The sequence below is a fragment of the Protomyctophum bolini genome, assembly GCF_963924005.1.
Source record: "Protomyctophum bolini genome assembly, chromosome: 24".
NCBI lineage: Eukaryota > Metazoa > Chordata > Actinopteri > Myctophiformes > Myctophidae > Protomyctophum > Protomyctophum bolini.
Window position 1 is genome coordinate 6,189,117 of NC_137885.1, and position 22,874 is coordinate 6,211,990.

Sequence of the window (22,874 nt, forward strand, 5' to 3'; positions counted from 1 at the left end):
ACGAGGACCGCAGCAACAATGACCAATGACAAACGACAGCGAGAGTACATGTTAGTTTACGGTCCAAAGAGTAAACGAGAGCCTACAGTAAACGGTGGTATCAATAGTACTGTACGCAGTGTTGTCAACAGTAGACAGAGTTATCCACGGAATGAGTTGGTGCATATTTGAACAACTATAATAGAGATACTGAAAGTAAATTAAATATGCACTAAGATATCTTAAGGTACTATCTTAATGTACCATATTTGCACTGACTATCTGTCTTGAACAAACTTCTTCAATGCGTTCGCAATCGCAACAAATTGTGAGCTTATATACAAGCTCTACAAGCTCACAAGCTTGTAGGTCTGCTATTTTTGAAAAACCGTGAAAATACTTATTTCCGAAAACTGGAGGATTTAATTTGTTAATTTCGAGGTCAGGCCTAAACGGGTTAAAGTTAAACTGTTATCAAAAGGCCTTAACCCTGTCATGTCTGTGAAATGCCTAAATTGTGAGTTCTCTGGAAATTCCCTTTGATCTCATCGCAATCGTTCTTCCTCAGGTCTTTTAACATTAAACTATCCATGCAGATTGTTTCATGGGTGGTCCTAATCCTCCACAGCAGGCAGGGGCTCTTTAATTAAATATCTTGTACTAGTTTGTCCAAGGATATGCAGCGTGGTCACGCTGACCTTCATTCTGTTTGCTTCTACTCAAAGCTTATTTTCTCCAGGTGTGGAAAATAAGTACTCAAATGTTTTATTTATATATTCAGTGATTTCACTCAAAAAACCTCAAAAACGAAACCTACGGCTTTTTGACCCCCAGGGGTTAACTGGGGACAGGGAGGAACTGCTTATATGGTCAGCACACTCTATAGTAGAGGATTATCAAAATTAACAAAACAAAAAAATAAGTGATATTTGAATTAAGTGAAATTACTGAATATACATTTAAATAAAAGTATCAATACGGCCATATAAACCTACTCCATTACAAATAAAAGTCTGGAATTCAAAAGTTACTTGAAGCCTACTAAAAAAGCATGAAATGATTCGTATCAAAATGTATACACATCTTTAGGAAGTAGATCTACACAGTACAAGCTCACATTTGTGAGCTTGTAGATCTGCTATTTGTAGATGGCCCGACATCTATACATATACAGTAGGGCTGAAGTGTGTAAATATATGCTTTGTAATAATAATCAAAGTAACTAAAAGGTTTCAAATAAGTGTAGTGGAGTAAAAGTAGAATATTTGCCTCTGAGATGTAGTGTAGTAGAAGTACTGGAAATTGGAGAATAAAAATGAACAAATACCTCAAAATTGTACTTTTTACCGGTAAGTAAATTAACCCATTCTGGACGGGAACCCTTTTGGAACCCTTTTCGTTTTTAAATAAGCATTATTTAGCTATTGAAAAAATAGCAGATCTACAAGCTTGTAGATCTGCTATTTTTACCAAATCGTGATGTGTATATTCTTTCAGAAGACTATTTATTTTGTCGTCAAGCCTAAATGGTTTTAACCCATTCTGACCGGGAACCCGTTTTGGTGTTAGCATCATGTTATGCTTTAGCTATTGAAAAATAGCAGATCTACAAGCTCATAGCGCACCACCGAGTGGCGCGCTATGAGCTTGTAGGTCTGCTATTTTTGAAAAATCAAAGAACGACTGACATTTTTAGAATCTGATCTCAGGTCAGAATGGGTTAATCAGACCATTGTGTGTCCAGTGAAAACCTCGTATGAATCTGATCTCAGGTCAGAATGGGTTAACATTAGTTACTTTCCACCACTGCTCATCAGATGATTCTTGCTCTCCTCCTCGTCTCCTCGTCTCCTCATCTCCTCGTCTCCTCTCCTCTGTTGTTCTCCTCTCAGGTCCATACGTTCCGCGGGCCTCACTGGTGTGAGTACTGTGCCAACTTCATGTGGGGCCTCATCGCTCAGGGAGTCAAGTGTGCAGGTAAAAAAAAAAAAACCTCATTTATTGCGGGAAAGGGATTTGTACGTGGTTCAACATGTGCTGAGAGTTGGGCAGGCTTGCGGTTAGCAACACTAACCGCCTCACAACAGTCCTCCTTCCACTTCGGAGGAAAAAAACTGCAGGCGAACTCGGCTAGCCCGAGTTGGAACGATACACACAGCCGTCTGACATGAAACCGCTCCTAATTAGGCTTTCTGTTCAAGAAGAGTCCGTTACGACAAAAGCAAGGTGTTACATAAAGCTACATATCTACCAGAATGGAAGATGGTAAAATATATATATATTTTTTTAAATTAGAGTGGACATTTAAGTTACGCTTTCTTTTGAGGTATGCTGCTGTGTTGATTCTCGCTATAAGAGAACATTTACTGGTCGGCCTAGGAAAAAGTTTGTTCGTCCAATGCTATCGTCGTAGCAGTGAGGGTCCATGCAGTTTAATCTGAATCGTTACCAGTCTTTGTGTTGACACATGAGTGCTGCCTGGCGGACAAAAGTGGTGGTGCTGGGTGATTTTAGGCTATTCCATACTTGGAATAGGTCATATTGGTATAGTATATAGGTACTACAAGCGGTCAAAGACGCGGCCTAAAACGGAAGTGAAAAAAGTCCCTAGCAGCGGTTCCAAAAATGAAACGCAGCGAGGCAATGTCTTGAGGCGTTCAAGGCGAGCGTGCTCGCCCTCTGTATCGAGCGTAATTAATTGATAAGACAATGTCCTACGGGCTCACAATGTGTTAATTACAGACGACTCCATGTAGTGTTCATTCCGATTCAGAGGGCCACGAATCACGATTCGGTTATGAATCCATTATCGATGCATCTTGATACCAATGTCATTATTCATTTCCCCCTCACTGTGTGACTAATAAATAAGGTGCTTTCTAATGATCCATGATGAAAAAAGGATTAACCGTTATCTTTTATTACACTATAAACAAGACAAAGACATTGAACAGGTTTCTTAAAACGAAAAAATAACTCTACACCCAACATACAAAAATGATCACGTCAATTTGTGAATCAATTCCGCATCGTGATTTAATCTACGAATCGATTTAGTTTTCCCACCCCTACGAACGACGCCTACGAAGAAAGTCCGACCAGCGTGTTTATGCGAGCCAAACGGCGCCATGGCATTGCCATAACTTTCACTACGTAATCTTGTTCTTATTGATCTGCCGAAGCCAAGAAAAGTTCCTGTGTGGTTGGAGTATGCCGTACGGCGTTTGTAGAAATCAGTGTGTAGACAAACACTATCGTTACGTCTGTGTAAATCTGCATTAAAACATTAACGTGTACGTCTGTTAAACCCATTCTGAACGGGAACCCATTTTGGAGTTGGCATCATGTCATGCTTTAGCTATTGAAAAATAGCAGATCTACAAGCTCATAGCGCGCCACCGAGTGGCGCGATATGAGCTTGTATAGGTCTGGCTATTTTTGAGAAATCGAAGAACGGCTGACATTTTTTAGAATCTGATCTCGGGTCAGAATGGGTTAATAATCAGACCAGTGTGTGTCCAGTGGAATCCTCGTATGAATCTGATCTCGGGTCAGAATGGGTTAATGCATTCTGTCCGTGTGTGTGTGTGTGTGTGTGTCCGTGTCAGACTGTGGGCTGAACGTCCATAAGCAGTGTTCCAAGATGGTTCCCAACGACTGTCAGCCGGACCTGCGGCACGTGAAGAAGGTGTACAGCTGTGACCTGACCACGCTGGTCAAAGCCCACAACACCAAGAGGCCCATGGTGGTCGACATGTGCATACAGGAGATCGAGGCTCGAGGTAAAAAGAACATGACGGAATGGATGACGTCTGTGAGTTAGTGGGCAGTGGGTCACGGGGGGGCGCTAGAGTGGCCGCATTGGAATCGGAAAGGTTCCCGGTTCGATCCCTGGCTATAGGGCTGTGTCACCGTTACGAAGTTAACCCATTCTGAACGGGAACCCATTTTGGTGTTAGCATCATGTTATGCTTTAGCTATTGAAAAATAGCAGATCTACAAGCTCATAGCCTCGCCACCGAGTGGCGCGCCACGAGCTTGTAGGTCTGCTATTTTTGAAAGATCAAAGAACGACTGACGTTTTTTGAATCTGATCTCAGGTCAGAATGGGTTAATCAGACCAGTGTGTGTCCAGTGGAAACCTCGTATGAATCTGATCTCAGGTCAGAATGGGTTAACCCATTCCATTCTGGGTTAACCCATTCTGACCGGAGTTAAAAACATTCTCTTTGAAAGAATATATATTCAAAGATTTGCGCCACATTTTTTACGATTTCTTTCTAAAATAGCAGACCTACAAGCTAGTAGGTCTGCTATGAGCTTGTAGATCTGCTATTTTTCACATAGCTAAATTATAACAATGTTTAAAACACCAAAAGGGGTTCCCGCCCCAAAATGGGTTAAGATGGCGATTAATGATTTCATTTTGGTTTTGGCGTTGAACATTCGAGCATAATGAACAAAACATTTATTTCTGTGTTCCTGTTTAGGCTTCGCAAAACAAAAATACACGGGGCAGATATGACAAATATCTGAAATCTACAAAGAAATTACATACTGACACATTTAATCATTTTATACTTTCAAACTAGTGTTTTTTTTAGTGCTATTTCTGCTTTTTTTACATTTTAAAATGTATATATACATTTTTCAATATGGAGACGATTACGCAAAAATCTTTGCGATTATCTCAAATAATTTGCGATTATTAGACGATTTATGTAATGACAGTAACGGGCCTATCCCTGGCTCTACCTGGCTTTGTGTCGAGGTGTCCTCGAGCAAGGCACTGAACCGCTCCTGGTGAGCAGGTTTCCTCCAATGATGGCATTTGAATATTGTGGATGTAAAGTGCAAAAAAGGCGCTATATGAAATGCACCATTTCTTTCATTTTATTGTGTGTTTACATGCTATTGTGGGTAGGATAATCACAGTATACCTCAAACGATATCATCCCATTCCTGGGTAGGATAATTACAGTACCTCAAACGATATCATCCCATTCCTGGTGGGTAGGATAATTACAGAACCTCAAACGATATCATCCCATTCCTGGTGGGTAGGATAATTACAGTATACCTCAAACAATATCATCCCATTCCTGGGTAGGATAATTATAGTACCTCAAACAATATCATCCCATTACTGTAAAAATTACTGTTCAGCATTACAGTAAACCCTTTTTGGTGTTTTAAGCATTATGTCATACTTTGCCATGCTTTTGTTTTTGCTTAATGTAAGTCGCTCTGGATCAAGAGCGTCTGCTAAATGCCTAAATAGTAAATTGTACTTTAGCTATTTAAAAATAGCAGATCTACAAGCTCGTAGCGCGGCACCCGGTGCCGCGCTACGAGCTTGTAGGTCTATTTTTTTTGAAGAATCGTGAAAATGTGCGTGCAAATCTTTGAATATATATATTCTTTCAGAGCGTAACTCAAATCTTTGCTTCTGGGAGGAGGTCCCTGCAACAACATATTTTCAGATGGCGGGGCCTATTACCGTACATAACATTTTTGGGGTCCTTGACATGAAATATTGAGAACCACAGCTTATAGAAACATGAGGTTTTTCAGAAAACTGTCATGATTTAGAAGACAATTTCGACGTCGGGCCTATAAATGGGTTAAGGTCTCTCCACACAGCTACCCTAGTGGGTTACTCCACCCTGCCGAGTTGGTTGAAATGAGTTGCACTTTTTTGATGGATCAGCTTGGAGCTATTTCTGTCTGTTCTGTTTTCTCCGAGCTGAGCTCTTTCTGAGCCAGGTTTTAGAGGCAGGCGTAATATTTCTGCTGAATCTGTTTGTTTGGAATGTATTCATTATTCATGCTGCTGTGCTGTTTGTCTCTCTCTCACACACACACACACACACACACACACACACACACACACACACACACCGTGCTCGTCCCTCTCTGTCTGTCTTTATGCTGCTGTGCTGTCTCTCTCTCTCTCTCTCTCTCACACACACACACACACACTGCTCGTCCCTCTGTCTGTCTTTATGCTGCTGTGCTGTCTCTCTCTCTCTCTCTCTCTCTCTCTATCTCTCTCTCTCTCTCTCACACACACACACACACACACACACTGCTCGTCCCTCTGTCTGTCTTTATGCTGCTGTGCTGTCTCTCTCTCTCTCTCTCTCTCTCTCTCTCTCTCTCTCACACACACTGCTCGTCCCTCTGTCTGCAGGGCTGCAGTCTGAGGGCTTGTACAGAATCTCCGGTTTCTCTGAGCTAATAGAAGATGTCAAGCTGGCCTTTGACAGAGGTGAGAGTCAACCTGCCACGCCTCTCTAATCCACCCTGTTTTACCCATTAGGACCAGCTGGGGCCCATTCCGACAAATGCCTTTTTAAAAATCAGTAGTTCTCAGACTTTCTAGATTTTTTAATTTTTTTTAAATAGCAGATGTACAAGCGTACAGCGCGGCATGGAATTATTGCGCTGTGAGTTTGTAGATCTCTTTAGATAAATCTGTATTTTTTTTATTAGCCAACACAAAAATCTAAAATGGCAAAGATGTGTTTTAATGGGTTAATAATAACACACTTCAGTCAGTTAAAATGCATAATATAGGTTTTAGTCACTTTTTCATTTGTCAAAGTGTCATTTGTCATTTGAATATTAGTTTTTCAGTATAGCAGTTTTATTTGATAAAAACTAGATATTTTTTGCTATTTTCAAATAGTTTGACGGCTACAAAACGTCCTCGTTTGAGTCATCTACTTTACTTTGTTGGTTTATTTAGCCGGGACAGTGTATATTGATGAACATTACGTTAAAAATGCAGCGTAAATATACCAGATTTAGCAAAACATGCTGCAGTCCCCAGACATCAAACATCAAAACAATACAAACTGAAACAGGACTGACATACAGGACATATCATACAAACACCTAGTACATTTCAAAACGTAATAAGACCAGTAAGAATAAAAACTAAGAAAAGATTAAACCATTATTAGGGTAAGACTATGACTAGGCGTCATAACATGATCAGGATTGGTAATTTGTTTTAACCATTGTTTCAATTGTCTTTCAAATCTGAAAGTCTTATCTATCCTTTTATCTATTCCTTTAACGTCTTCTTCACTTGTCCTTTTACGGGCCGACAGCGGCTGATTGTTTGATTGATTAAATGACGGATTGGTTGTTTGGTTGTTTGACCCCTGCAGATGGCGAGAGGGCTGATATATCCTCCAACGTTTATGAAGACATTAACATAATCACCGGAGCGCTCAAGCTCTACTTCCGGGAGCTGCCCATTCCCCTCATCACGTACGACGCCTACCCGCGCTTCATCGAGGCTGCAAGTAGGTCCTTTGTTGACTGGCATTAGTACCCAGTCAAACCACAGCCAAATGAACATCCCCGTATACTTAGTTGACACTACCTTTAAGAACCATTGGGATCCCAATGCTTCTTTCCTTCCCCCCCCCTCCCCCATGCCATGAATATATAAACAACCTGCTGTCTTTCTGATTTGTGTTGCAGAGATCATAGACACAGACAAACGGCTGGAGGCGCTGCATGAAGCGTTGAAGCTGCTGCCTCCTGCTCACTGCGAGTCACTGCGATACCTCATGGCTCACCTAAAGAGGTCAGAACATTTAGATACCTCATGGCTCAACCTAAAGAGGTCATACCTTTCCTGTGAAAATACTGGAAATTGTCAGTAGAGGGCAGCATAGTTGCCTTCTTCTTCCCAATGGACCATAATGATCAGGGATAAAAATGTCTTCTACATAAAAAAAATAGCATATAGCACTTTAAAAAAAACTGAATGTAATTTCCTATGCTGCTGGTTTGTGTATTGTATTGTCCTTCTTGTTTGTGTATCTATGGTTGTCTGTATAATGTTGAGTATGAACCAAGACAAATTCCTATCAACTTGTTGGACATGGCAAATAAATGATTGAATCTTGAATTGAATCTAGTGTTATAGCATTATGTTATGCTTTAGCTATTGAAAAATAGCAGATCTACAGCCACCGAGTGGCGCGCTACGAGCTTGTGTAGGTCTGCTATTTTTGAAAAATCGAAGAACGACTGACACGGAAACATAGCTTCTTCCAGAAAACTGTCAGGATGTGGAAGACAATTTTTAGAATCTGATCTCAGGTCAGAATGGGTTAAGTAAAACAACTGAGTGCTTTTTACACCACTGGCATTTGGAGATTGTGGAATAGTTGCCTGGCTACTTGTCACACATTGTGTAATCTCTCTCTCTCTCTCCAGGGTGGTGCAGAATGCCAAGGACAACCTGATGACGGGTGAGAACCTGGGCATCGTGTTCGGGCCCACGGTGATGAGGGCGGCCGACCTGGACGCCATGACGGCCCTCAACGACATCCGGTACCAGCGGATGGTGGTGGAGGCTCTGATCACCAACGAAGACCTGCTTTTCTGAGGGACGACGACGGGGAGAGAGAGGACGGGACTCTTTCATTCCGACGACGAGATGAGGAAGGCAAGGTTAGACGAACGAACGAACGGACGGGATTTTTAGTCTTATTCTGGGAGGTGCGTGCCGTGCCGCGGACTGATGGACGGGAAAAGCAAGCGTGCTTCTTTTGGACGTGGGGAAAAAGTACAGAAACGGGCAGATGATGCTTAATTTTCTTTCAATTAGACGTTTTTTTTCTTTGTTCCTAGAAAAGAGGAAAGGTGAACGTTTGGAAAGGAGGAGAAGACCGTGGTTTCTTTCCTCGTGGAGAGACGGACAGGAAAGGAGAATCGACCTTTTTGTCAACGCGCCGTGTTTTGCGACGCTGTGGCTTCGACGGCCGTCAAGGAACCGTTTTTTTTCAAACGAACAATATGTCGCGCTGCGATGGCGGTGTGTACAGGAAGCTTATTGAGTGATGGGAATGAATGTATTCCGACGTTTCATCAAACACAAACGCGATGTCAAATAAACCTCTGAGAGGTGACTGCAGCATCACTCCCCCTCCCTCCCCGGTTTACTGTAAAACGGGTGAAAATGTGAGTCGTCATTTAGAAATGAATGCATATTATCGGTGCAGCAACGCTACTGTGTCCTCTCTCTCTCTCTCTCTCTATGTCTCTCTCTCTCTCAATGGGATACCTTGACTGTTTTACTTTTAAACAGCAATGTTGGCATGGTCTATTCACAGCTTTGGCCATATATTGCATATCAATGTTGACCATTTTTCTGTAAATGGCTTGCTTTTCATTGTTTTTTTTTGTTTAGATGTCACTTTTATTTTCTCCATAGACTTTCAAATGTTGCCAAACATGCCAAAATAACCGGTGTCGACTCGAGAAGATGCCTGTACAAAAGTACAGTCCAAACAATTGAAGGGAACTGGAGTTTTAAAACAGCAGTAAACCTCCAATCTGTATGGTGGCTAGTACTGTACATCTGCAGTGGGTGGGGGTGGTCTCTCCCTACTCTCCGTTGAGACGTTGCCAGACCCTGCTGCCTGCTATGACACATACAGGTACTGGTCGTACTTTCCAGAAGCTCATAAATGCAATATCTCCCCCTGGCTAAATAAACAAAGGATGCCTTTTTGGATGAGCGGTACGTTAACGTTTTGATCTTCCACCCCCGAAACATCGGGATCGGAATCTCAGTTGGGAAAGAAAATGTCATGTTGTACTAATACAAGATTTTTTGTGAAGACATGAATGGGGGGGGGGGACGACGACTAGGAGTAAGGACCAAATAGACGCGATGTTGGAAGAATGGTCAATTTATATACGTGTTTTACTGTATAACAAAGTCGTGAATAGATAATGGCATAAACAATGGCATGTAGCACGTTGTGTGTCATTGAGGCATTGCTCTCTTGACCAGACAGTTTCTGTATTTGTTTCTGTACTCGGGTGCTAGCTAAGTGCTCTTAGCCACACGCTCATTCCTAGCCTTTCCCATTTGGTTGTTAAATGAGGACAAAGCTAACGGACAACGTGTTTGACCTGGTTAAATGTACCACATGCAACCATTTCTCCCTCGCATTGTGCCAAAACGGCCGCTGACTGAGACGAATCTGCGGTTCCAACTAGGCCCATACATACCTGCATTTCTATCTGTCAGGAAGATGGGACCATGACTACATATCCCATAAAAACACGGCAGTGCCATTTATCTAGGCCATGGCCTGCAACTACGCCTGTGGTGAAAATGCTAATGAACAGCTTGGGGAAAGTGGAATGTCTATCTCTCTGTCTCTGTCTCTGTCTCTCTCTCTCTCTCTCTCTCTCTGTCTGTCTCTCTCTCTGTCTCTCTCTCTCTGTCTCTGTCTCTCTCTCTCTCTCTGTGTGTCTCTCTCTGCATATGTCGGTGCCAATGCACAAGTTCAGATCAATTGGTCAATCCCTGAAGAGAAATCAAATAGACGATGATGGACTGACTGAGATTTGTTGGTTAGGATTTGAAGGTCTATTACAGGAGAGGAAGAAACACTCACCCATGTAGTTCTGTTGACTGGAAACAAACACACACACACACACACACACACACACACAGTTGACATTGCAGCTCCATGTGCAATAAGATGCCAGCGCTGTGGTGCAACCTGACGACACATCTCATGCTATTGCTTTCACCGAGGTCTGTGGCTACGGCCTGGGAGAAACGGGAATGAAACGCCGCCTGCCCAGCCCCCCTTTATATCTTGCAGTATTTGTAGTTTTAGAGCTTATACTGTAGTTGACCATATACTATATATTTTTTTTAATTTTGCAGCTATTGTGTAAATGAGAGAGAGCTATCTTTTTTTTTCTGGAGGTCTTTTCAGACTTAGACCAATTTGTCGCCTCTCTGTGAAATTCTAAGCTTCACTCGGGGGGATTTGTCTTCGCTTGAATGGTGGCCACGGTCGAATCAAAATGTTACACTACATTCTAGCTTAAGTCCATGGCACTGTCGGGATATTCTGGTACATGTAAACACTGTATGTCGTGCCGTTTACAATGACTGATGAGCTGTTGGCAATGAGAAATCTGACTATGGTAGCTTAGAATATGATCTTATTTACTACTGGGTTTTTTTTGCTTGTCTGTCCTGAGCCTGTAGTTTAAACGGAAACTTGACTCAAAGAATATTCCTATGGCTTCAGTCTCAATCTAAACTAAAGAACTAAAAGCAGGTGTGATTCTAAAATGAATTAAGTAGGCCAATTGTGCAAAGGAAAATCTGTTTGTTAAATGAATTCAGTTCAGCTGCTACACTGTTGCTTTCGCTAGACACTCAGAGGGAGAAAGAGGAGGGGCCACATCATAAATGACTTGAATATATGATGCAGTACTTGGATGTTTTTGTGAATTAATCAGTATTGTATTTAAATGGTGTTATGAAGCGGATTTCATGGTCAAAATGGCTTTTTGAAAATGGAGAACCTACTTAGTTTGTCTGCCACCAACGGAAGCCATCTGACGGTAACGGCGTGAGACATTTTTTGCCCAATGATGTTCTTCAAATCGAACAAACGCCCAGGTCACATGTTCCATTTCTGACTGGGGTCTAGTTTAGAATTATTGGTCTGCACAGAACTGATTACGTTTACATGCACGCAAGTGTGTTACTCTGAGAAATGAGGTCGTGGAAGTTTGATTAAATTTTGTCTTTAAATTTGTCTTTTAACCATATGAACCCTGAGCGTCCAAATTCGGACATGAACATTCGTCAGAAATGGCAGACCTACAACTCGCAACATGATGCATTTTAAGCTTCGATTGGTCCGGGCAAGGCGATTTGGTGTAGAGGGACAAGGCAGCGGACCCAACCTACTAGGTACAAAGTATATAGAGTTAAAGGGACTAAATAGTATCTGCTGAGTGGTGACACACACACACTACAGATTAATGTAGACGTATTAATGTGCGCGTAAACATGGCCCTGTTCAGGCTAGCATGCACACAGTAAAATGAACTCTGCATTTTGCTGTGAGGGTTTTCTTTTCAGTAATGTTTTGACTATGGTCTGAAATGATATAGAATATATTATATGATGAGAGCCGTATTGGCTGTGGCGTCATAATCATCTGTAAAATGAAGGAGTGTTTTGCCATGTTGTACATTTTTAACTGGTGCCGGGGGTGGGGGGATGTTGAACTGTTGCTTTTAGGGCTGCAGTTATCAATTATTTTCTTTGCAAAATATTTGATCAATTTCTTTTTTTATTATTAAATCGAGAAGTGTTTCTTTTTTGTGGACATTGTGGACCTTTTCAATTCTTTTTTTTAAATAAATGTAATCAAATATTCCGATTAACCACTTTAGCCTTGTTTTATATTCTGTCATACACCAGAGTGTCTCTCACAAACGGCTCATCTGCAAGGTCTTAATTTGAAATGTTGTCGCCTTTAATGACAAGTGCCCCTCAAAATCAGTTATTTTATCGGTTAATTCAATTAATTGTTGCTACCCTAGATGCTGTCTGCATGTACCCCGCACCCCCCCCCCACACACACACACATACACACTTCGACAAACACTACACCACCCCCACCTCACAAAAAACACATCTTTTAAGTAAGTCTGTAAGTCTGCTTACTTATTACTTTTACCCCATACGGTTCTGTTGTGGGAAAAGCTTGCGCTGAAAATAGCCAATCGAGAAGCTCCGTCATAATAACGCTTTCCTATCTGCGATTTTCCGCGAAAGCTTTCCCCTCAATATCGATGCTGGTGTTTTAAGTGGTTAAACGGACCCGAGTTACAGCTGTGCTTGGGCTGCTCCACCCCCTTCCACCAAAAATAGCAGCGTTGTGAACTTGTAGATCTTGTATTTAGGAATGCTGGGGTTCAAGTGGTTAACTCTGATAAGCCCCCACTTCTGTCGGGGGTCGCTGTCTAGTGTCTGGCCATTCCAGGTGTGCTTGATTTGCTGCCCTGAACGCACCAGATTGTCATTGCTTTGCTATTGTGAATAGTTGGTGAAAAAGGCCCAGTTGCACACGGTTATCTATTCACCTCAATGTAACATAGTATATCAGCATTTCGTAACAAGTCATGTTTTGTTTTTTTGCCTTTTTCCTTTGATGTCTTTATTGTCTATGGGTTGAAGGCTTTATGTATTGATTTGTGTACTCCGCTCTACGACCCATTGGCCTTTTAGTCATCGTTTGACACTCTTTCACATGAGTAAATGTGTTCTTGTTTTTAATTGTCATTGCTGTAAAGTAATTTCTACATGATTTATGCATGGTGATATTAAATTATCAAAGATTTGGATTTCCAATGACCCTGGGTGAATTTATTTCATGGAGGACATACTGCAAATTGAGAGCTTATTCTGTGACCTATACTTGTGGAAGCCTAACATACATTTCAGTGAGAAAACTACTATTTTTAATTGTCTACATTTCCTGCCACATGTAAACGGTCCAGTGGTCCACAACAATGCCAACATGAACGCTCATAATGTAATACTAATAATGAATAGTTAGTGTCTCTGGTCTTTTGCATGGTGCACACAGCAAGATTTCAATTGAAATGAACAGGTGGTGGCAGGGCTGTCTGTTCTCTAGATATATGATAACTATTCAGGGTCCGTTTGTAAATACATCAAAGATGCGAATATAATCCATTTCTAATGGATGCCTTGGCCTGGAAGAGAGGTCATCAGGTGGTCTCCAACCTTCTTAGAGTGTTCCAACCCTCAACCACTATACACTCTCCAGTTGGCGGGTCAGCAGTGATTGGCCAATTCACCGCCCCCTCTCCTCCAGGCTTCCAGCTATAGACGGAGGAGGGGCACCCCGGGCTCAGCTGTCACCGAGGTTGAAAAACCTGCCGGCCAGGTGCAGCCAAACCAGTGCTGACCACACCCCAGCGACTGCCGCGCCCAAGGGCAGGAACGCGCCCACTGTCCTTTCTCCCTTGCCAGAACCAGCAGGAAGCTCTCTCTCTGCCCCATGTGTTCTTGGGGGACGTCTAGGACTATGGTTTGCCTCCTGCCTAGTGTCCTACTGTACGTCCCACCAGACTGTTCGTCTGTGCGGTGTGCATATGTGTCCGTCCTTGTCCACACTTGGCCTTACTCTGGTGTACTTATACTCATACATGCAGGCTCAGAGATGTTTGTTTACTAGTATAGCCATAATGCCCGATGAGAACTATATAGTAATGATTCAGTGATTATATACATTTGGGTTATTTATGCTGTAAATTGTATTGTAATGATGTGATGTAGGTTCAAATAAAGTCCAAAACCCCAGCCCTGTTGCTGTGGGCTGGTCACTCGCTCTGGTCCATAGCCTCCTATAGCTGGTCACATGACAACTATTGGCAACCTAATTAGGTTGATTGAGAACATGCAGGCTCAGAAATGTTTGTTTGTTTCAGGCTCAGAAATGCTCATTTGTTTCTCCTGTTACTTTAGACATTTGTCAGTAAGTAAATATTTTGTTAAGCAGCTGTCCTTGTTTCTCCTGTTACTTTAGACATTTGTCAGTAAGTAAATATTTTGTTAAACAGCTGTCCTTGTTTCTCCTGTTACTTTAGACATTTGTCAGTAAGTAAATATTTTGTTAAACAGCTGTCCTTGTTTCTCCTGTTACTTTAGACATTTGTCAGTAAGTAAATATTTTGTTAAACAGCTGTCCTTGGTAATGATATAGGCTCCTTACACCTGCCTATAGGTGATCTGTAGGATAGTAACCTGCTGGATAAATTAAAAGTATGAGAAGAATGTTATACAGTGTAGGCCTATTTATTTGTCTTCTACCCCTGTCAGAGTAAATATTAAATCATAATTATCATGATCAAATGCTTATGGAAGCAATGTCATTATTGGACATCCAGGTGTCAATCAACTCTCGTCAACCTATAGCAGGTACGAGATGGGGTGGGGCTAAAAAGAAGGAAGGAACTAAAACAACCTGGAGCAGAGCTGACCAAAGTTCACAAACACAACACAACGCAACACTGACACCTGTTGGACACAACGGAAAACAACATGTATTACGTACGCATAGTGCATCTGCACTATGCGTAATACATGTTGTTTTATTCCCAAACAAAGCAATGTCATTGGGCAATGGCCACACAGGACAGCTGTCAATCAACTCTAGTCAACATTTTGCACTTATGCCAATGTGGCTCAGGGCATAAACCATGGGTTTATAAATGGAAGATTTAGGGTTCAAGTCTCCTGAAGATTAATGTTAATGTTTTCTATGTCTGGGCTGCTTTTAACCATGTGTTTATGCACTGTGTTATAACAGGCATGTGGTTGTCTTTTTTGAAGAAAACAATAAACAATAAAATGAACAACCAGTGGAAATGTGTCTTGAGTATACCGTATTATAACACTGGTTAGGCTCCTCGGCTCGTACCAGTTTCCACTGCCAGAGGAAGCTTGATTGGTGGGGGGGGCTTACAATATTAAGAATTCTGTTATATTATTATTATGACGATTTCAGTATAAAGTTTAAATTAAGAGTAGTGGTTAAATGTATATATTTTTGACTATTTTTGGGGTAGTTAGTTCAGTCTATCCACTATTGAGAATATTCCCTCTTTTATTATAGCATCAATATTTATTTTAGAAGCATAAGTCGTATCGGTAAGTCTGTGGGATAGATTCTAAGTAACTATACTGAGATATACAGAAGGGAGTGGTAATGCAAAGTATTAAGGAAGGGTGCCAACTGCCATTAACAAACCTGGTTTTGTTTAAATCCTGGATTAGTTAATCCAAGTTTTGTGAAACAGGCCCTTGGAGCAGAGCTGACCAGGTACTGAACACAGTACAACACTGACACCTGCTGGACACAACGGGACACAACATTTATTACCCCTAGTGCAGATGGTTCAAACAAAGCAATGTCAATGGCCATACAGGACACGTCAATCAACTCTAGTCAACATATTACAGGTTTGACTAAAAAAACAAAATAGCAGGAATAGCAGTCTGAGAGTGAGAGATCTGAGAAAAACAGAGATGTTTATAAATTAAATAATCTGATGTCACCAAATGAAGAGCTAGGGATTAATATCAGTATGTGTGTATCAGCATGTTTGTGTGTTCGAAGCTGGGTTTTCACTCAGTATTTCTACGTTCTACGTTTTCCGTTTGGCTAATGCAGCAGGTCCTGTCAACGTCGTATTGACGTCATATGGACGTCTTTTTGCAACGTATCCTGGGCGTATCCTGAGTTTGACTGTCAGGTCGTATCGACCACGTTGTATGGATGTCGTATGGACGTCTTTTTGCAACGTATCATGGTCGTATGAGTTTGACTGTCAGGTCGTATCGACCACGTTGTATGGACGTCGTATGGACGTCTGGCTGGGACGGCGACTGGGCGGGACGCTTTGGGGTTTTTACAGAGAGGTCGTATGGACGTCGTATGGACGTCCTGTGAGAAGGTAACGGCTGCAGCCTGCGGGGAAGGTGCCTGTGGCCTGCAGGCCAACGACTTTAGTGTTTTGGAACTGCACCCATGGCCATTAGTCTGCGGGTAGCTTTATAATAGTTAAAATAGCTTTAAAAATAGTTAAATCATTGATTTATTCTTCTATGCTTAATACCGGTATACTTATATTATACTTGTATTATGTATTATTATGTCCCGGATAAGTATTGTAGAAATAGCTGCTGATCTACAAGCTTACAACGCCTTGTGTTGTGATAGCCGTTACAATTCTTGCCTCTTTCTTATATTATTTGACAATTTGACCAAAGTCTGTAAAGAACTAGTCTCTCAAGACAGACTGTTGCCTCGCGTCAACTAGTCTGTCGGCAAGCAGTAGAAAGAAACGTATCACTGGCCTACAAGTATGGACGCTGTAGTTCAAGAAAGCGGAGGCGCTGTTTTCCCGAATATTTGACGATGGGATTCTCAGATTGGTAAAGAACTAACCTTTCCAACCCAAATATCAATTGTGTTATAAACCCTGTTCAAAATAGGGTGTATCATATCATAAGTTACAATTGAAAATAGTTTTGGTTAAACGAAGCATCATAAAAATGATAAAATTGAAAGGCTTTGAATTAGGTAGGGGATGCAAAGTGGATTTTGAGTAAGTGATTGATTGAAACATTAATTTCACAGTATGTAGAAAGGGTACATTTCAAACAAAAACTCTAAGCACAAGTCAATACAAACTGTTACTTTGTGGACGAACCATGATTATGCACCAAGATTTGTTTACATCAGGGTCCTACATTTTCAATTCATCATTTAAAGATGTACAAATATAACACTTCTATGAAATATAACACTTCTTTGTTTTTTAACGGGCCAGTTTCTTAATTGCTCTTTGAGAGCGGTTTTGAAGGAGTCAAGGGATTCACATGTCCTAATGGCTGTTGGTAGGGCGTTCCACATTTTAGTGGCATAGTTCATGCGAAATTAATTGAATCCCTTGTTTGAGCACCTGGGTAGCAGGTTGTTTGGTTTGAGTGTGGTTTTAAAGGGTTGGGGACAACACATTTCTTAAGATGCTGGGGACAACAAAGTTCTTCACCTTATGGGTGGTATAGCCTGAAATCACCAGCACCCATGCGCCATAGGCTACCACTTTCGTTTCTAAATCATTGTCTGTGTGCACATAGCCCCTAGTTACCTTTTCTGAATTTCGGGCTGTAGACCTTCATCAGGTTATCTTAGAGAAGAGTACAGTAGGCCTACATTGAAGTGGTTAACCTGCAGTGATGTTGATGAATTCCAAATATCAAAGTATTCTGTGGCACCCGGACTGGCCCTGTGTGAACCCTGCCCTAGAAGGTAATTCATTAATCAGTTAATTAAACACACCTTAGGAAGCGGGGCGAGCTATATAGAGTCACACTGTTTTGTGTTTACATTAAGCTCTGCTTAGTAAAATGAGTGTAAAACAACCTGGAGCAGAGCTGACCAAAGTTCACAAACACAACACAACGCAACACTGACACCTGTTGGACACAATGGAAAACAACATGTATTACGCATAGTGCAGATGGTTCCCAAACAAAGCAATGTAATTGGGCAATGGCCACACAGGACAGCTGTCAATCAACTCTAGTCAACATTTTGCAGGTTTGACAGGGGGTGGGACTAAAAAAGATAACAGGAAGAAAAACAGTCTCGTGAGAGATCTGTGGAACTGGAAACAGCTCTACAAAGTGTATAGAGTTAAATGGACTAAATAGTATCTGGTGTGTGTGGTGACACAAACACACTACAGATTAATGTAGACGTATTAATGTGCGCGTAAACATGGCCCTGTTCAGGCTAGCATGCACACAGTAAAATGAACTCTGCATTTTGCTGTGAAGGTTTTCTTTTCAGTAATGTTTTGACTATGGTCTGAAATGATATAGAATATTATGATGAGAGCCGTATTGGCTGTGGCGTCATAATCATCTGTAAAATGAAGGAGTGTTTTGCCATGTTGTACATTTTTAACTGGTGCTAGCGTTGGGGGGGGGGGGGGGATGTTGAACTGTTGCTTTTAGGGCTGCAGTTATCAATTATTTTCTTTGCAAATATTTGATCAATTTCTTTTTTTATTATTAAATCGAGAAGTGTTTTTTTTGTGGACATTGTGGACCTTTTCAATTTCTTTTTTAAATAAATGTAATCAAATATTCCGATTAAACCACTTTAGCCTTGTTTTATATATTCTGTCATACACCAGAGTGTCTCACACAAACGGCAACCGGCTCATCTGCAAGGTCTTAATTTGAAATGTTGATGTTGTTAATGACAAGTGCCCCTCAAAATCAGTTATTTTTTTCGGTTAATTGTTGCTACCCTAAATGCTGTCTGCATGTACCCCATGTATCGATCGCTCCGTCATAACGCTTTCCTATCTGCGATTTTCCGCGAAAGCTTTCCCCTCATATCGATGCTGGTGTTTTAAGTGGTTAAACGGACCTTAGTTACAGCTGTGCTTGGGCTGCTCCACCCCCTTCCACAAAAAATAGCAGCGTTGTGAACTTGTAGATCTTGTATTTAGGGATGCTGGGGTTCAAGTGGTTAACTCTGATAAGCCCCCACTTCTGTCGGGGGTCGCTGTCTATAGTGTCTGGTCATTCTTCTGTCGGGGGGGGGTCGTTGTCTAGTGTCTGGCCATTCCAGGTGTGCTTGATTTGCTGCCCTGAACGCACCAGATTGTCATTGCTTTGCTATTGTGAATAGTTGGTGAAAAAGGGCCCAGTTGCACACGGTTATCTATTCACCTCAATGTAACATAGTATATCAGCATTTCGTAACAAGTCATGTTTTGTTTTTTTGCCTTTTTCCTTTGATGTCTTTATTGTCTATGGGTTGAAGGTTTTATGTATTGATTTGTGTACTCCGCTCTACGACCCATTGGCCTTTTAGTCATCGTTTGACACTCTTTCACATGAGTTAAATGTGTTCTTGTTTTTAATTGTCATTGCTGTAAAGTAATTTCTACATGATTTATGCATGGTGATATTAAATTATCAAAGATTTGGATTTCCCTGATGACCCTGGGTGAATTTATTTCATGGAGGACATACTGCAAATTGAGAGCTTATTCTGTGACCTATACTTGAGGAAGCCTAACATACATTTCAGTGAGAAAACTACAATTTTAATTGTCTACATTTCCTGCCACATGTAAACGGTCCAGTGGTCCACAACAAACGCTCATAATGTAATACCAATAATGAATAGTTAGTGTCTCTGGTCTTTTGCATGGTGCACACAGCAAGATTTCAATTGAAATGAACAGGTGGTGGCAGGGCTGTCTGTTCTCTAGATATATGATAACTATTTAGGGTCTGTTTGTAAATACATCAAAGATGCGAATATAATCAATTTCTAATGGATGCCTTGGCCTGGAAGAGAGGTCATCAGGTGGTCTCCAACCTTCTTGGAGTGTTCCAACCCTCAACCACTATACACCCTCCAGTTTGCGGGTCAGCAGTGATTGGCCAATTCACTGCCCCCTCTCCTCCAGGCTTCCAGCTATAGACGGAGGAGAGGCACCCCGGGCTCAGCTGTCACCGAGGTTGAAAAACCTGCCGGCCAGGTGCAGCCAAACCAGTGCTGACCACGCCCCAGCGACTGCCGCGCCCAGGGCAGGAACCCGCCCACTGTCCTTTCTCCCTTGCCAGAACCAGCATGTGTTCTTGGGGGACGTCTAGGACTATGGTTTGCCTCCTGCCTAGTGTCCTACTGTACGTCCCACCAGACTGTTCGTCTGTGCGCTGTGCATGTGTCCGTCCTTGTCCACAGTTGGCCTTACTCTGGTGTACTTATACTCATACATGCAGGCTCAGAGATGTTTGTTTTGCTAGTATAGCCATAATGCCCGATGAGAACTATAGTAATGATTCAGTGATTATATAAATTTGGGTTATTTATGCTGTAAATTGTGTGATGTGATTTAGGTTCAAATAAAGTCCAAAACCCCAGCCCTGTTGCTGTGGGCTGGTCACTAGCTCTGGTCCATATCATCCTATAGCTGGTCACATGACAACTCCAGAAAGGGCAGGATGTAATTAGGTTGATTGAGAACATGCAGGCTCAGAAATGTTTGTTTGTTTCAGGCTCAGAAATGAGCCTGAAACAAAGAAATGTGTTTCTCCTGTTACTTTAGACATTTGTCAGTAAGTAAATATTTTGCTGTCCTTGGTAATGATATAGGCTCCTTACACCTTCCTATAGGTGATCTGTAGGATAGTAACCTGCTGGATAAATTAAAAGTATGAGAAAAATGTTATACAGTGTAGGCCTATTTATTTGTCTTCTTACCCCTGTCAGAGTAAATATTAAATCATAATTATCATGATCAAATGCTTGGAATGGAAGCAATGTCATTGGACATCCAGGTGTCAATCAACTCTCGTCAACCTATAGCAGGTACGAGATGGGGTGGGGCTAAAAAGAAGGAAGGAACTAAAACAACCTGGAGCAGAGCTGACCAAAGTTCACAAACACAACACAACGCAACACTGTCACCTGTTGGACACAACGGAAAACAACATGTATTACGCATTGTGCAGAATGCAGATGGTTCCCAAACAATGCAATGTCATTGGGCAATGGCCACACAGGACAGCTGTCAATCAACTCTAGTCAACATTTTGCACTTATGCCAATGTGGCTCAGGGCATAAACCATGGGTTTATAAATGGAAGATTTAGGGTTCAAGTCTCCTGAAGATTAATGTTAATGTTTTCTATGTCTGGGCTGCTTTTAACCATGTGTTTATGCACTGTGTTATAACAGGCATGTGGTTGTCTTTTTTGAAGAAAACAATAAACAATAAAATGAACAACCAGTGGAAATGTGTCTTGAATATACCGTATTATAACACTGGTTAGGCTCCTCGGCTCGTACCAGTTTCCACTGCCAGAGGAAGCTTGATTGGTGGGGGGGCTTACAATATTAAGAATTCTGTTATATTATTACTAGAATTTCGTGCGCGCTTCGCGCGCACTCATCCCAGAGCTACTTCGCCACGCACTATGGGAAGAAATAAATGGCGGGAGTTGACTCCACATGTAGTAACGGATGGGTTATTGGAAATGTACCATTGTTTTGTCCTGAATATTTCCACAGCCTAATTACTAAAGGATTGTGACTGTGGGACAGACATACAGTCTGACATACAATAGGCTACACGTGTGCACAGAGAATAAACAATGACCTATATGCCCAGATTTCTTAAATTAACATAGTTGGATTTTAACAGAAAGACAATGCCATAAATCAGTCAAAGTAAGTGACAGACTCAACAGTAGCACACAGCATGCAAGGCAGCGATGCATGTGTGCCAACATGTTTGTCCAGCTGAGATTTAGTGTCTCCATCTCTCTGTGGAAGAGGTTGCACATGACCTGTACGGCCACACTGAGGTGCTCCAACACAAACACAGACACAAAACAACACCACGCTGTTTGTCCAGTTGACCCAAATCAACACCAATACCTAGCCTGTTTGTCCAAAACACACTATCTGCTCGCCACGTTTCTACTTCGCCACAACCTAATGTTAGTAACAAATGTAGGGGAGAGCCGCCAAGGTTGTAAAGCTTCACGGTTGTAACATGGACGTTATCTCTTGATTGGTCAACGCCACCATGACGCCATCGCGTCAGTATGTGTACAGCAACGTACTCTACGTGCCCAGGAAGTTTGAAGTGTTTACCTTCAAAATGCGTATAATTTTACACCTGGAGTATATGTGTGCTACAATTTTTGTCTTTGGTGTTGGTGAATAAAAATCCACATGGATGTGTTCATGCTTATGTTCTTCATTAGTTTGCATCGTGTTTAGACGGAATTCACGTTCATTCTGGTCTGTAAGCAACGGCAAAGAAAACTTGCAAAAGCGGGTCATTTGTAACATGTGTTACAAATGGTCCGCTTCCATTCAATGCCATTATATGTAATATTTACATATTTGACATATTGGCCAATATTATATGTTCTAAATTTGTATTGTATTGTGTAGTGTATTCTAAAAGTAGTTTAGGGTTGTATAACATTGTACAACTCAATCAATCAAACGTTTGTTTAATCAATGTATTGCCCCATTGGAAAAAAAGAAAAGCCCAAACTGGTACACCCGATACTATTGAATATTTCCCTTATGTTTGATACATTTTCTTATCACATCCATGGTATGAAAACAATGCTAAGGAGTTGCTTCAATGAAATATAATTGCTTTAAGCTGAAAACGGGTTATTAGTTATTATGTGTAGTGTAGTGTAGTCAACATGTTAAGGGTCGTACACAGTGGCCGGTATTTGCTGCGATTATGCTTTCGGGGAGCATTTTTGGCGCTGGCCGAGAAAAACCCCTGATCTGACGTTAAGTGCCCAAATGGTAGATCACGATCTACAAAGGCTTTGCAGGTAGACCACATGACATGGCACTAAAAATATATTTAATTTTAATATAAAAAACGATTTTTGCATCTGCCGCTTTAGATGACCTGAGATGACTTGATTG

General features: G+C 41.5%; 1 protein-coding gene across 1 annotated transcript in view; it reads left to right on the forward strand.

Annotated features, from left to right (window-relative positions):
- Positions 1-13,192, forward strand: part of LOC308311923 (N-chimaerin-like) — a 168,915-nt gene extending 155,723 nt beyond the window's left edge. The window contains exons 10-15 of the mRNA XM_080758725.1: positions 1,872-1,956; positions 3,588-3,761; positions 6,173-6,250; positions 7,158-7,295; positions 7,477-7,582; positions 8,221-13,192. Of these exons, the coding sequence (XP_080614851.1) occupies positions 1,872-1,956; positions 3,588-3,761; positions 6,173-6,250; positions 7,158-7,295; positions 7,477-7,582; positions 8,221-8,392 (753 nt within the window). The 3' untranslated portion in view covers positions 8,393-13,192. The remainder of the gene's footprint in view (positions 1-1,871; positions 1,957-3,587; positions 3,762-6,172; positions 6,251-7,157; positions 7,296-7,476; positions 7,583-8,220) is intronic.
- The last annotated feature ends 9,682 nt before the right edge of the window (positions 13,193-22,874 follow it).